The sequence below is a fragment of the Notolepis coatsorum genome (genome assembly GCF_963971535.1).
Source record: "Notolepis coatsorum genome assembly, chromosome: 16".
Taxonomy (NCBI): domain Eukaryota; kingdom Metazoa; phylum Chordata; class Actinopteri; order Aulopiformes; family Paralepididae; genus Notolepis; species Notolepis coatsorum.
Window position 1 is genome coordinate 29061751 of NC_140180.1, and position 15654 is coordinate 29077404.

At 43.8% G+C, this 15654-nt stretch overlaps 1 protein-coding gene across 1 annotated transcript in view; it reads right to left on the minus strand.

Annotated features, from left to right (window-relative positions):
- rapgef2b (Rap guanine nucleotide exchange factor 2b) overlaps positions 1-15654 on the minus strand; it is a 146362-nt gene that overhangs the window by 81810 nt on the left and 48898 nt on the right. The window contains 1 exon segment of the mRNA XM_084331752.1: positions 10407-10490. Coding sequence (XP_084187878.1) covers positions 10407-10490 — 84 coding nt within the window.

A 15654-nucleotide genomic window follows, 5' to 3' on the forward strand; every position in this document is an offset into this window, starting at 1 on the left:
TCTGCGGGGAGGTGGAGTGGGACTGTGGGGCGCTGCAGGGGGACGTTGGAGGGACCATTGAACAATCGATCTGCATGAACAAGGCTTGTGAAAAACATGTTGTCCTAATGCAAGGAAAGGAACACTACTGGAATGTATTTAGAATACCAAGATAGCAAATATATTAACATTCAGGGATTCAGGAATCGAGGGAAAACCTTGGTGATACAGCCTACCAGTGTATATTATATGTATATATATATATATATATATATATATATATATATATATATATATATATATAAATAAAATACCATATTTATTCATAGACAGTACACCAAAAACGGACATGTAACGTCTTGCCCTGGCTCTCTAAGAATAGAGGGATTCTTTTTATAATTTTTTTTAAGAAAGTCACATTCTCAACCCTCTAAAACATGTGGAGAAAAAAATTATAAAGATTGCATTATTTATTCATTTTAACTGCACACTTCTTTTTTTTGTCACCCCCATTTATTAACATGTATTAATGTGTTATTTATACAGGAGGAACAAATGAGGGGTTGTGTTCCCGGTCATTCTGGCTCTGGGTTAAATACAGCAGTCACTCTCGTGACTCTACCGTTTTAATGGCTGCCTGCCTCATCACTCTACCCCCTGAATGAAATGTCATACTGTCTGAAAGAGAGGAGTGGTGGGAGAGAGAGAGAGAGAGAGAGAGAGAGAGAGAGAGAGAGAGAGAGAGAGAGAGAGAGAGAGAGAGAGAGAGAGAGAGAGAGAGAGAGAGAGAGAGAGAGAGCGAGAGAGAGAGAAAAGAGAAGAGAAAAAGAGAGAGAGGGGAGAGAGAGAGAGAGAGAGAGAGAGAGAGAGAGAGAGAGAGAGGGGAGGTGAAAGAGAAGGAGAAAAAGAGAGGGAGAGATAGAAAGAAAGAGAAAAAGAAAAAGAAAGAAAGAAAGAAAGAAAGAAAGAAAGAAAGAAAGAAAGAAAGAAAGAAAGAAAGAAAGAAAGAAAGAAAGAAAGAAAGAAAGAAAGAAAGAAAGAAAGAAAGAAAGAGAGAAAAGGAGAGGGAGAGAGACAGAGAGACAGAGAGAGAAAAGGAGAAAGGGAGAGAGAGAGGGAAAGTGAAAGAGAAGGAGAAACAGAGAGAAGAAGAAAGAAGAGAGAGGGAGAGAGAGTGTGTGGGTATGAGTGAGAGATGATGGAGGCGTATCATATTCTCAGCCTGGCTGCTGGTGTAGAAACCAGGGCCCTGGTCGGGTAAGAAGTGCCCGTCTAGAAACTCAATTCCACCCGTCCATTTTTAAAAGCCCCAGGAAGTCCCATCGGACTCCATTCAGTTCACAACCAATTTCCCTGTCGAGGTGTTTTGCCCCCCCCCCCTCCCCCCCCCCACCCTGCCCATCCCTCTCCTTTATGGACTAGCCGTTGGTGCCAAAGCGAGCTTTAATTGGCCACCCACTCCCCCCCCCCCCCCCCCCCCTGTATGTAAGGTCGTGTGGTAAAAGAGTGCGCGCTCGTGATTTATCACGAGGTGACCCCGGGCGGCCGCCAATCAGATTGATGAGGGCGCTCTGTACGACGGGCGGCCGCGCCGTGTCACATTCACAATGGTTTCTGTTACGAGCCGTAAAACAGAGCGTCAGTCACTCTCAACACTTGGAAGACGGCCATGTTTGCGAGAGGAGCCGCCGCTGAGGTTAATGTTGTAGTAATGTGCTGCTGTTGATGACGGAATACCGTCCAACGTTTTTACAAGAAATGTCTGCTCCCGGCTGCCAACATTTTCATCGGCGATCCAATGCATGCGTGTGTTCCTGTGTGTCGCCCATCTCGCATGTGTGTTAATCTGCATGACAATAAAGACTTCTTCTTCTTCCTTGGATTTCTCTAGATCTATAGTTTCAAGCAACACCGGTATAGTCGCGCTAGCTGAGCCTGCTAAAGCCATTTAACTCATTGGGCGCTAACAGCAGAGGGCGCTGATGGCCCTTCAGCGCCAGTGCTTTATCCAATGTAGGATAGGACTTACTTGCGAGTGCTTCAAATATATCAAATATAATAGCAATAGATCTAAATAACACGTTAGTCGTCAGTGAGTTGCTTCCAGTCAACATGCACGAAACAGATAATTTGTTCATACATTTCCGTTTTATACCGTGATGAATATGAATATATTTCTAGAGCGTTCTGTCTCATCTCAATAAACTCCAGCAAATCGAGCTTCAATGTATTTCGTTAGAAATCGTGCCATTTCTCGCTTGATTTATGAATAGTTTTCAAATAAACGCTAGATTATCGATATTATATGTGTCATCATGCGCGAACAGAAGCGGGGTCTGAAAAATCGCTTCTCCGTACTTTGGTTGGCGCGAACCTCACACACACACAGCGATTGCGGTGAAAGAAACATCGGATTAACCCAAGATTCGTAACATAAAGTCTCCTTACCTTACCTCACATCTGATGTCCTGCAAAAAGATTAATCCAATTCCTGATCGCCATTCCAAATATTGATCGCGTTTATTGATCCGTTATATGTCCAAAACACATAATCCACGCTACTCCGAGTGTCCCCAGTCCAATTAAACGATACTGCATGCCTGAGAAGTAAAACCTGGACTGGACTTCTTAGATCGATGCACAGCCCCAGCCATAGGGATTCCAATGATGTGCAATACCATCCGGGAGACGTTAGGCGGCGGCATTTGCCCTTTGCGAGCTCAGACCCATTCCCAATGATAACGTCAGGCTGGATGGATGAAAAATGAATGATATAGCTAATAAAATAAATATCGATTAAAACCCGAGATATCTCGGGTCTTGGCGCCCAGAACATGGCGAGTTAACCCGAGATATCTCTGGGTTGGCCTCCAAAGGGTTAAAGGTGGCTAATAAAACAATGGGATGTCAGTAACAGATGAGTGCTTAGGTTATAAACTTGTCAGGCGCATCCGGGTACTTTGGCTTTTCTTCACAGCCGTGTCTACTTTTGGGGAAAACACAGACACTATTCCTATCGACTGCCATTGTATTTGACCTGTTCCGTCGGCAGAGCGCCGATTGTTGTTTGAAACATGTTAAGTCAAGCAGTGGCTTTCCAACACTGGCCACCATTGAGCGTTTACACCACTGTGAAAAGTTAGGTTTGACCCGTTTTCAGGCCTATTTCCCCAGTCAGTTGCAGGATATCTCCTAATTTCCCTACCTGGACATTTAATATTACGCTTATGAATCTCTTACGTGAGCTAAAACGAAGAGGTTTCTCCTGGGCAACGAGGGTCTTCAGCGTGATTTATATCAGTGTGTTTTGTCCTAACGTTGTAGTTTATGAACAAACACCATCTAATCCCTGTTAATTCCCAAGTTGTTTTCCCCCAAAAAAGGGGGGATGTGACTAAAATAGAATAATATATACATTTAAACATTCTCAATGGACCCAAGTTTACTCCCTGTTGCAGTGTTTGCTACTATCAATAATTGGCAGGAAATAAACACCCCCTAGTAAATTGTTCCCTAGCAACAGAAACCTGGAATTAAGTTGCTAGGGAACAGTGTATTTCCTGTGAGTTAGTGCATTAGCAGACATTGCACCAGGAAATCTCTAATCGCAGAGACGAATCGCATGCATGCATCGCATGTGTGGCGATTGATGACCTCTGAGCAGGTCCTAAATTATTATTATTATTATTAGGAAACAAACACGGGTCCTTTTAGAATGTCATTGTTGTCATTCTGAAACAGTCTATAGTAGAGCAGTTTCACTCTCTCTGAAAGCGTCTATAGTAGAGCAGTTTGACTCACTCTGAAAGCGTCTGTAGTAGAGCAGTTTCACTCTCTCTGAAAGAGTCTATAGTAGAGCAGTTTCACTCTCTCTGAAAGAGTCTATAGTAGAGCAGTTTCACTCTCTCTGAAAGAGTCTATAGTAGAGCAGTTTCACTCTCTCTGAAAGCGTCTATTAGAGCACAGTTTCACTCTCTCTGAAAGCGTCTATTAGAGCAGTGGTTCCCAAAGTCGGGGTCGCGACCCAAAGGTGGGCCGCGAGCAGCCACGGGTGGGCCGCGAGATGATTTAAAAAAAAATTAAAAAAAATTAAAAAAAACATTTTTTTTATTTTTTATTTTTTATTTTTTATTTTTTTATTTTTTTATTTTTTTTGTCAGGCCACTGAACTTAGAAGCAGGCCAGGACAGTGTTTCTAGTTATATTCTAAAATTCTATTCTATTGTATTCTAAAATGTGACTATATGGTTTTATATTAACTTAATAAATAAACAAAAACGAAAAATCTACTTATTTCAACGAACATTTCAAACTAAATAACAGATTATGCACATAAAACGCTGAAAACAACCGAAGCAACAATAGTATTTTAACGAGGCTATTATTATTATCATTATTATTTTGCAACAAGTTAGCCCTCTCATAAATAGCACATATAAATGAATAACTAACTTGAACTAACTTAATAGGATTGAAGTGATATTTGGCCTAAAAAATTGGTCGCCTGGCAAAAAAAAAAAAAAAGCCAGACGATGTGCATTGGGCCGCGGCTCTCTGACGCCTTATTTTCTGGGCCCTGGCCTGAAAAGTTTGGGAACCCCTGTATTAGAGCACAGTTTCACTCTCTCTGAAAGTGTCTATAGTAGAGCAGTTTCACTCTCTCTGAAAGAGTCTATAGTAGAGCAGTTTCACTCTCTCTGAAAGCGTCTATTAGAGCACAGTTTCACTCTCTCTGAAAGCGTCTATTAGAGCACAGTTTCACTCTCTCTGAAAGCGTCTATAGTAGAGCAGTTTCACTCTCTCTGAAAGAGTCTATAGTAGAGCACAGTTTAACTCACTCTGAAAGAGTCTATAGTAGAGCACAGTTTAACTCACTCTGAAAGAGTCTATAGTACAGGGGTCAGGAACCTTTTTGACTGGGAGAGCCATAAAAGCCAAATATTTCTAAATATATTTCATTGAGAGCCATATAGTATTTTTAACGTATAATAAATTAAATATGTCTTACTTTTAATGCGACTTCTGGTGCTGCATGGTTTTGCTGATGGCCTTGTAGTCTGGTTCATACGTGGTGAGGTTGAGCTTCATGCAGGCGTTGAGGCTTCCATCAGTTAAACGTGAGCGTAGGTTGGTCTTAATGTTCCTCATATGCGAGAATGACTGCCCACATGCATATGTAGAGCCAAACATGGTCAATACGGCAATACTCACGCTGCATTGTGTGGTATGTCACAGGAAGCTCGTTCCAAGTTTTAAGAATCAGCTGGTCTTCAGGTTGAAGATCTTTTATTTCTGTCCACTTGCGTTCCCTCGCCAGCTCTGCTCGCTATATCTTCAGCTACAGATACTATTAGCTGTATCTTCAAAACTAATTTCTGTTTACTTTAAAATGACAGTATTATTAAGAAATATCACAAGTATAAAAAATTTTTTTTTTTTTTTTTTTTTAACTCAAAGATTTCTGGGAGCCATATGCTGTCACCAGAAGAGCCATATATGGCTCGCGAGCCATAGGTTCCCGACCCCTGCTATAGTAGAGCACAGTTTGACTCTCTCTGAAAGCGTCTATTAGAGCACAGTTTCACTCTCTCTGAAAGTGTCTATAGTAATAATAATAATAACTTTATTTGTATAGCACTTTTCATACAGAGGTTGCAGTTCAAAGTGCTTCACAACAGTAAAAAATACAGGCATAAGCGAGCATAAAAAGATAGACGGGTAGAATCACAGTGTTTCACATTAGGATCTAGCATCCCAATAGGCTCTCCGCTTACAGTTTTCAGTAACACAAATAGTAAAAATAGTTTAAAATGATTCAGTTTAAAAATAGTCAAAAAATTATAAAATAGAACGGACATAAAAAATACAGGCATGAGCGAGCATAGCAAGATATGGCAAATCACAGTGTTTCACATTAGGAATACTCCTGTAGTTCATGAACAAATAATCACAGTGTTTCACATTTGGATCTAGCAAATAATAAGAATAAAATGATTCAGTTTAAAAATAGTCATAAATAATCCTGTATGCATCGTTGTTTAGTGTGTATGTGTGTTTATTGTGTTGTGTGTGTGTGTGTGTGGTTGTACTTCAGCTACTACTACTCTACAACTACCACTCCAGGACACAGTTAACCTAGATCTACTCTACTCTACAACTACCAGGACATAGTTAACCTAGATCTACTACTACTACAGCTACTACTACTCTACAACTACCAGGACACAGTTAACCTAGATCTACAACTACAACGCTACGTAGAGCAGTTTCACTCTCTCTGAAAGTGTCTATAGTAGAGCAGTTTCACTCTCTCTGAAAGTGTCTATAGTAGAGCAGTTTCACTCTCTCTGAAAGTGTCTATAGTAGAGCAGTTTCACTCTCTCTGAAAGTGTCTATAGTAGAGCAGTTTCACTCTCTCTGAAAGTGTCTATAGTAGAGCAGTTTCACTCTCTCTGAAAGTGTCTATAGTAGAGCAGTTTCACTCTCTCTGAAAGTGTCTATAGTAGAGCAGTTTGACTCTCTCTGAAAGTGTCTATAGTAGAGCAGTTTCACTCTCTCTGAAAGTGTCTATAGTAGAGCAGTTTCACTCTCTCTGAAAGTGTCTATAGTAGAGCAGTTTCACTCTCTCTGAAAGTGTCTATAGTAGAGCAGTTTCACTCTCTCTGAAAGCATCTATAGTAGAGCAGTTTGACTCTCTCTGAAAGAGTCTATAGTAGAGCAGTTTCACTCTCTCTGAAAGTGTCTATAGTAGAGCACAGTTTCACTCTCTCTGAAAGAGTCTATAGTAGAGCACAGTTTCACTCTCTCTGAAAGCGTCTATTAGAGTACAGTTTCACTCTCTCTGAAAACGTCTATTAGAGTACAGTTTCACTCTCTCTGAAAACGTCTATAGTAGAGCAGTTTCACTCTCTGAAAGTCTATAGTAGAGCACAGTTTCACTCTCTCTGAAAGCGTCTATAGTAGAGCACAGTTTCACTCTCTCTGAAAGAGTCTATAGTAGAGCAGTTTCACTCTCTGAAAGTCTATAGTAGAGCAGTTTCACTCACTCTGAAAGCGTCTATAGTAGAGCAGTTTCACTCTCTGAAAGCGTCTATAGTAGAGCAGTTTCACTCTCTCTGAAAGAGTCTATAGTAGAGCACAGTTTCACTCTCTCTGAAAGAGTCTATAGTAGAGCAGTTTCACTCTCTGAAAGCGTCTATAGTAGAGCAGTTTCACTCTCTCTGAAAGCGTCTATAGTAGAGCAGTTTCACTCTCTCTGAAAGTGTCTATAGTAGAGCAGTTTCACTCACTCTGAAAGCGTCTATAGTAGAGCAGTTTCACTCTCTGAAAGCGTCTATAGTAGAGCAGTTTCACTCTCTCTGAAAGAGTCTATAGTAGAGCACAGTTTCACTCTCTCTGAAAGAGTCTATAGTAGAGCAGTTTCACTCTCTGAAAGCGTCTATAGTAGAGCAGTTTCACTCTCTCTGAAAGCGTCTATAGTAGAGCAGTTTCACTCTCTCTGAAAGTGTCTATAGTAGAGCAGTTTCACTCTCTCTGAAAGTGTCTATAGTAGAGCAGTTTCACTCTCTCTGAAAGCGTCTATAGTAGAGCAGTTTGACTCTCTCTGAAAGAGTCTATAGTAGAGCACAGTTTCACTTTCTCTGAAAGCGTCTATAGTAGAGCAGTTTGACTCTCTCTGAAAGCGTCTATAGTAGAGCAGTTTGACTATCTCTGAAAGAGTCTATAGTAGAGCACAGTTTCACTCTCTCTGAAAGCGTCTATTAGAGTACAGTTTCACTCTCTCTGAAAACGTCTATTAGAGTACAGTTTCACTCTCTCTGAAAACGTCTATAGTAGAGCAGTTTCACTCTCTGAAAGTCTATAGTAGAGCAGTTTCACTCTCTGAAAGTCTATAGTAGAGCACAGTTTCACTCTCTCTGAAAGCGTCTATAGTAGAGCAGTTTCACTCTCTCTGAAAGAGTCTATAGTAGAGCAGTTTCACTCACTCTGAAAGCGTCTATAGTAGAGCAGTTTCACTCACTCTGAAAGCGTCTATAGTAGAGCAGTTTCACTCTCTCTGAAAGCGTCTATAGTAGAGCAGTTTCACTCTCTCTGAAAGCGTCTATAGTAGAGCAGTTTCACTCTCTCTGAAAGTGTCTATAGTAGAGCAGTTTCACACTCTCTGAAAGCGTCTATAGTAGAGCAGTTTCACTCTCTCTGAAAGCGTCTATAGTAGAGCAGTTTCACTCTCTCTGAAAGCGTCTATAGTAGAGCAGTTTCACTCTCTCTGAAAGCTTCTATAGCAGGGCTGTACACTGCGATGATATCGTCGCGAATTGCCCCTTTAATTGGCCGTTGCGATTGGTAAATATTATCTGGGGGCGGGCTTGCGAGTAGTGCTTTCAAGCGTTGCATTCGCATTTCACTCCTAAATTATCCAAGGCGTGTGATGACGCGATGACGTCACTCACGCGAGCTGAGCAGTGAGCACTCAGCAGGCATGATCAGCGGGAACAATCGACTGAGCACTCACTCTGATAGACTGGCTGACTGTCTGATTTAGCTATGAAGAAAAGTAAAGTTAGTATTGCTTCATATTTTCGACGCGTTCGACCTCCTATAGTGAGCCGAACTGAACTGAACTCAGACACACGGAGAGAGCTGCGGCGTCTGCTGCGCCTCCTCCCTCCCACACCCGTGGCTGTTGTAAACACTGGGACCTCGGTGAGCCGGCTAGCTACTGATAGCTATCAACAAATGCTCCAGTAAGTCTAGTAGTGCATGATAGCTCGCGTTAGCTTACTGTTCAAAACGAAACGTCCCATTAAACTAAATAGTTCAGATAGCTCCTGATATCAATGTCTTATAACACTGAGTCGATGCGTATTCGAGCTGAGGGCACGCTGAATATAGTCAATAGGGTCCAGCTGCAGCGCCGGAGAATCCTGGCCGTAGCTGGAGGCTACAGTATAGGGTCCAGCTGCAGCTCCGGGGAATCCTGGCCGTAGCTGGAGGCTACTCGAGTACACACAGACAGTGGAGCTGGTTGCATATAGCGAGCATTTAGACTTGTTGCGTGGTGGCGATGTCTCGCAGATAATACAACTACAAGTATGATTGTATAATATATATATTTTATTTAAAAAAATATATATAAATTTAAATAAAAAACAATCGATATAAATAATGGTAAAATTGTTATTTAAAAATGTGCCCCTAAAAAATATTTTTTGCACCTAAATCTCTCATTTAGGGGCAAGTGTGCCCCTAGTGAAAAAGCTTAGCGTACAGCCCTGTATAGTAGAGCACGGTTTGACTCACTCTGAAAGCGTCTATAGTAGAGCAGTTTCACTCTCTCTGAAAGTGTCTATAGTAGAGCAGTTTCACTCTCTCTGAAAGAGTCTATAGTAGAGCAGTTTCACTCTCTCTGAAAGCGTCTATAGTAGAGCACGGTTTGACTCACTCTGAAACCAACAGGCTAATGATCAACTCCACGGTCTCCGAGTATGCAGCAGAGTGGGTCCCTGCATGCTTCTCCTTGCAATATATGTCCTTCTCTCCGCTGACTGCACTCGCGTGTTAAGTCTAATCTGCCAATATCCGTAAACCCCATAAACCCCACGCTCCCAGACACACTTTCACCTTGGCAAAATGGAAAAGGTTACGCCTTAGGGGGGAGGGGTGACGGCGACTCCTTGGCACATTTCCGATAATGCCAGCGGTTCCAAGAGCCTCGGACATTCACAAGAGGCCCCTATGGACGGACTGACACTGACCATTGGGACCTTCGGGCTGAACCTTTGTCTAGCTGAGATTCTCTATTAGGAATAACCCTCTTCAGACGTACCATCTCGTTCTCAAGGGGGGGGGGGGGGGGTAGTAGCCATACGTGTGTTACGTGAAGCTACTTGTGTTCAGGATGCCCACAGACACGGTTCATGTAACGGTGCCTCTTGTGGAGTTTTGGGTCAACAACAGCTTCAGAGGGGGGGTTTCTGTTCACCGTTTCCAGAGCCATGTCTGCACTTAAGATAAGATAAGCTGATCCTTTATTGATCCCCTAGGGGAAATGCGGGTGTCGAAGCAGCATGGGGGGGGGGGGGGGGGGGGGGGGGGCATAGCTTCACAGTCCTATACAGTCCAGTATCTATAATATACACTATAGATACACTTAAAGTATAGATACAAATACAATATAATATAAAAAGTACAAACACAAGATAGTCCAGTGATGAGACCAGAGATACGAGTCTCTTGACGTATATGTTCCTTGTTTTTGAGAAAGGGATAAACCGCAGTTTCCGCCTCGATACCAGCGTTGAGTCATCTTTATCTGCGCTACTTGTTCAAATTAGGCTATGAGAGGGAAAGCTGTTTGGTTCCAATATCAACCCCCCCCCCCCCCCCCATAGTCTGCGCCCGGGGGGCAAAATGGCTGCCGTTCATACCTGCTTCTGGGCAGGAACATGGATTCCTTGATGAAGACCGAGCCAGACAGTAGGATGTACCAGCAGCTTCCGACATCATCAGGGCTGAGAGAGGAGAGAGAGAGACAGACAAAGAGAGATAGAGAGAGAGAGAGGGAAGAGAGAAGAGAAGATAGTATGAATGAACTGGTGAATCACTTATCCCAACCCACCCATATCCAGGCAAGAAACCCAGTCAGGGCGGCTTGGCATCAGAGATAGTTTGAACTCAAACTGACCTCCTGAGCATCTCAGCTGGCTGTTGAGTTCTTGCAGCACAATTGGGCGAGACACAAACACACCCTCCCTCCATGGACACATACACAATACATGAACAGCTCACGCGAACAACCCACACACGCATAACTGTCACACTGTATAAATGCTTGGTTGGCCATTTAGGTTCAAATATGAACACGTTTGCACTTTAAAAGAGCAAGAGGCGATGCCAGTAGGGCTGAACAATTAATCGAAATTCACGCCCAATATTTGATAAAGGCGAAATGTATGTAAAAAATCTTCTAAATATTCTAAGATATTGTCATGCTGCAGCGATATACAAAGGGGGCTAGCTCATTAAATATTTTTAAAAGTAAGCTAAAAACATACCTCTTCACCTTAGCCTTTTAATGCACTCTGCCACTTATATTATTGTAGGGTCTATTTTTATGTATGCACTAATGTATGTATGCATTGCTTTTATTCTGATTATTGTGTCTATTTTATACTCATTTTATGTCTGCACTTGATGCATTGCTTTTATTTGGTCAATTATCTGCTCATTTTACACCTGTCTATATTTATGCCAATTATATGCTCATTTTATGCATAATGTTTATTTTACGTCCATTACTGCTGTGAAGCACTTTGGACTGCAATTCTTGTATGAAAGGTGCTATACAAATAAAGTGTATTATTATTATTATTAGTAGTAGTAGTATTATTATTATTATTATTATTATTATTATTATTATTATTATTATTATTATTATTATTATTATTATTATGAAAACAACTTAAAGCAAAAAATAAAATCACACCATGATCATTTCAATTGTGTTTCGATGAAAATTATATCATGAATCATATCCTGATCGCAGTCAAAATAATGGCAATTCAACATTTTTTTAGTGCGTCCCTTCCGTCCAGAGCTGATGGCACAAAACAGCCCATTGATGAGAAAGAGGAAGCAAAAGGCCAAAGGAGGAAATAACCTTGTGTCACAGAATACAGTTCCTTCTTGCGATACGGCAGGAATGCACCGCTAAGTTATTCAAGAGGGAGTTTTTTTTTTTACCCCAGAATGAAATAGCCATGTCATTACGGGGACGGTGGTTTCGCTTTGCTGTGGGTCACCGTCATACATCTCATTCCAGCTCATGTGGAAGTCACAGTGGTGACTCCCACTACATCCTCCTTCTCGTTAATTAGATCCCTCAGACGAGAAGCTAGGGTTCCGTTTTAAGTCTTCGGATGAGAAAGCTTCCATCGAATCTCCCTTTTCCTCAAAACGATATAGTATTTGAGTGTTAGAAAGTTAGAAAGTAACGTTAGATGCGTACTTGCCGGTGACGTAACATTCACACTCAAGACAAATCGGCACGAGAGTCGGAATCACTTCATTAGTCGACGTGGGGAAAACCACGCCCAGAGTTTGACTATAATCCACGTCCTAACAGGACAACATACGGGTTAATAATAATAAACTTTATTTGTATAGCACCTTTCATAAAAAAAATTGCTTCAAAGTGCTTCACAACAGAAAAAGACAGGCATAAAATGAGCACATAAGTGCAGAAATATAAAATCAGTTTTTCACATTAGGATCTAACATCCCAATAGGCCACCTTGTTTATGGTTTGATTCAGTTTTAAAAATAGACAATAATAAAAAAAAATATAGAATAGAGAATACAATTGTGCAAAACTGTGGTTATACCACAGAAGACACATAGTGCAAAGACAGATATCAGACCACACTGAACGTAAACAAGACTTAAATAGTTCTTCCTCGCAATCCTCGGGATGCTTCAAATATCTGTTCACCAGCCAGTGTGCTGAAATACCACTGTGGCAACATCTCAGTCTGTCCGCCCCTTCAGCTGCAGAGGCGCACACCGCCTCAGAGCGCGAGGCGGCCCCTTAGGGCTGGTGTTAATCAGGCAACAGCTTGCGCGATTATTAAGCACTTTCACCTGGTCTGAGAGGGTAGAGAGTGTAATTCAGGGTAGAAAATCGATGGGACACAGACAAGGCGCGACTGGGTTTTGCTTACAGTAACGTGAGGGATGGGTGCACTGCACGCATAGTACTGTGTTATACCACCACCACCCCCAAACACACATATATTCACACCCAGAAGACACTGTGCTGACTGAGTTTTCATCTCTCTCTCTCTCTCTCTCTCTCTCTCTCTCTCTCTCTCTCTCTCTCTCTCTCCCCCTCTCTCTCTCTCCTTCATGTATACTTTGGTCCTGGGAATAATGAGGCTGTGTGTAGCACACTCTACTGACACAGCGCAAAATCTCACTATCTCCATCAAACATCCCTCCCTTCCTTCCTCATCCTAGCTTCTCCCAATATGCTAGCAGCCCCCCCCCCCCCCCCCCCCCTCTCCCTACATCGTCCTTAGTTACAATCCCTGCAAAAAAATCAAATGCTCAATTATTAATTGCTGGCATGCAGACGCACCAGGCCCCGTGGGGAGCGTCGCGCGACGAAGAGGAGGAGCAGAGAAGAGAGAACACAAAAAAAAAAGTATAAGACAGGAGAGTCTTATGCGTCACGACAGCTTGACTGAACTGGGTCATGCGTACTTGGAAGCGAACGTCAGGCACTCGACAACATCCCAGAACCCCCACGGGAAGTATTTAGCAGCAGGAAATCAGGTTGTAGGAGCACCATGGAGGGGTGTGTTGGAAGGGATACAGCAGTTTTTTTTTTTTTTTTGCATAATATTTTCACGAGAAGTACCTTCTGCCTTATGGAATACAACATGATGCAGGACCATGTGGAGGAAAAGGGGACACACACACACACACGCACACACACACTTTCTCCTCTGTCCCTTCCCAGTAGCTTTCTCCTCTCTGTCCCTTCCCAGTAGCTTTCTCCTCTGTCCCTTCCCAGTAGCTTTCTCCTCTCGGTCCTTTCCCAGTAGGTTTCTCATCCGTCATTTCCTAGTAGTTAGATTAGGCCTACTGTATACAGTCATGGATTCATGCTAATTTATTTTCCAATATACACTTTTCTCTCGTTTTTAATCCAATGTATTACAAAAAACATAATTTTGATAAATAATGTGTGATGGAAATTGGAGGAGACCATGACAACTGTATTACAACAAAACAAAGAATTTGTCATATACCACCAGCAGTATACCACCTCCTCCCCTCAGCAGTATACCTCCTCCCCTCAGCAGTATACCACCTCCCCTCAGCAGTATACCACCTCCCCTCAGCAGTATACCACCTCCCCTCAGCAGTATACCACCTCCCCTCAGCAGTATACCACCTCCCCTCAGCAGTATACCACCACCTCCCCTCAGCAGTATACCACCACCTCCCCTCAGCAGTATACCACCTCCCCTCAGCAGTATACCACCTCCCCTCAGCAGTATACCACCTCCCCTCAGCAGTATACCACCTCCCCTCAGCAGTATACCACCTCCCCTCAGCAGTATACCACCTCCCCTCAGCAGTATACCACCTCCCCTCAGCAGTATACCACCTCCCTCAGCAGTATACCACCACCTCCCCTCAGCAGTATACCACCTCCGCTCAGCAGTATACCACCTCCCCTCAGCAGTATACCACCTCCCCTCAGCAGTATACCACCTCCCCTCAGCAGTATACCACCTCCCCTCAGCAGTATACCACCTCCGCTCAGCAGTATACCACCTCCCCTCAGCAGTATACCACCTCCCCTCAGCAGTATACCACCTCCCCTCAGCAGTATACCTCCTCCCCTCAGCAGTATACCTCCCCTCAGCAGTATACCACCTCCCCTCAGCAGTATACCACCTCCCCTCAGCAGTATACCACCTCCGCTCAGCAGTATACCACCTACCCTCAGCAGTATACCACCTCCCCTCAGCAGTATACCACCTCCCCTCAGCAGTATACCACCTCCCCTCAGCAGTATACCACCTCCCCTCAGCAGTATACCACCTCCCCTCAGCAGTATACCTCCTCCCCTCAGCAGTATACCTCCTCCCCTCAGCAGTATACCTCCTCCCCTCAGCAGTATACCACCTCCTCTCAGCAGTATACCACCTCCCCTCAGCAGTATACCACCTCCCCTCAGCAGTATACCACCTACCCTCAGCAGTATACCTCCTCCCCTCAGCAGTATACCACCTCCCCTCAGCAGTATACCACCTCCCCTCAGCAGTATACCACCTCCCCTCAGCAGTATACCACCTCCCCTCAGCAGTATACCTCCTCCCCTCAGCAGTATACCACCTCCCCTCAGCAGTATGCCACCTCCCCTCAGCTGTATACCACCTCCCCTCAGCAGTATACCACCTCCCCTCAGCAGTATACCACCTCCCCTCAGCAGTATACCTCCTCCCCTCAGCAGTATACCACCTCCCCTCAGCAGTATACCTCCTCCCCTCAGCAGTATACCACCTCCCCTCAGCAGTATACCTCCTCCCCTCAGCAGTATACCACCTCCCCTCAGCAGTATACCACCTCCCCTCAGCAGTATACCTCCTCCCCTCAGCAGTATACCTCCCCTCAGCAGTATACCACCTCCCCTCAGCAGTATACCACCTCCCTCAGCAGTATACCACCTCCCCTCAGCAGTATACCACCTCCTCTCAGCAGTATACCTCCCCTCAGCAGTATACCACCTCCTCTCAGCAGTATACCACCTCCCCTCAGCAGTATACCTCCTCCCTCAGCAGTATACCACCTCCCCTCAGCAGTATACCACCTCCCTCAGCAGTATACCACCTCACCTCAGCAGTATACCTCCTCCCCTCAGCAGTATACCACCTCCCCTCAGCAGTATACCACCTCCCCTCAGTAGTATACCACCTCCTCTCAGCAGTATACCACCTCCCCTCAGCAGTATACCACCTCCCCTCAGCAGTATACCACCTCCCCTCAGCAGTATACCACCACCTCCCCTCAGCAGTATACCACCACCTCCCCTCAGCAGTATACCACCACCTCCCCTCAGCAGTATACCACCTCCCCTCAGCAGTATACCACCTCCCCTCAGCA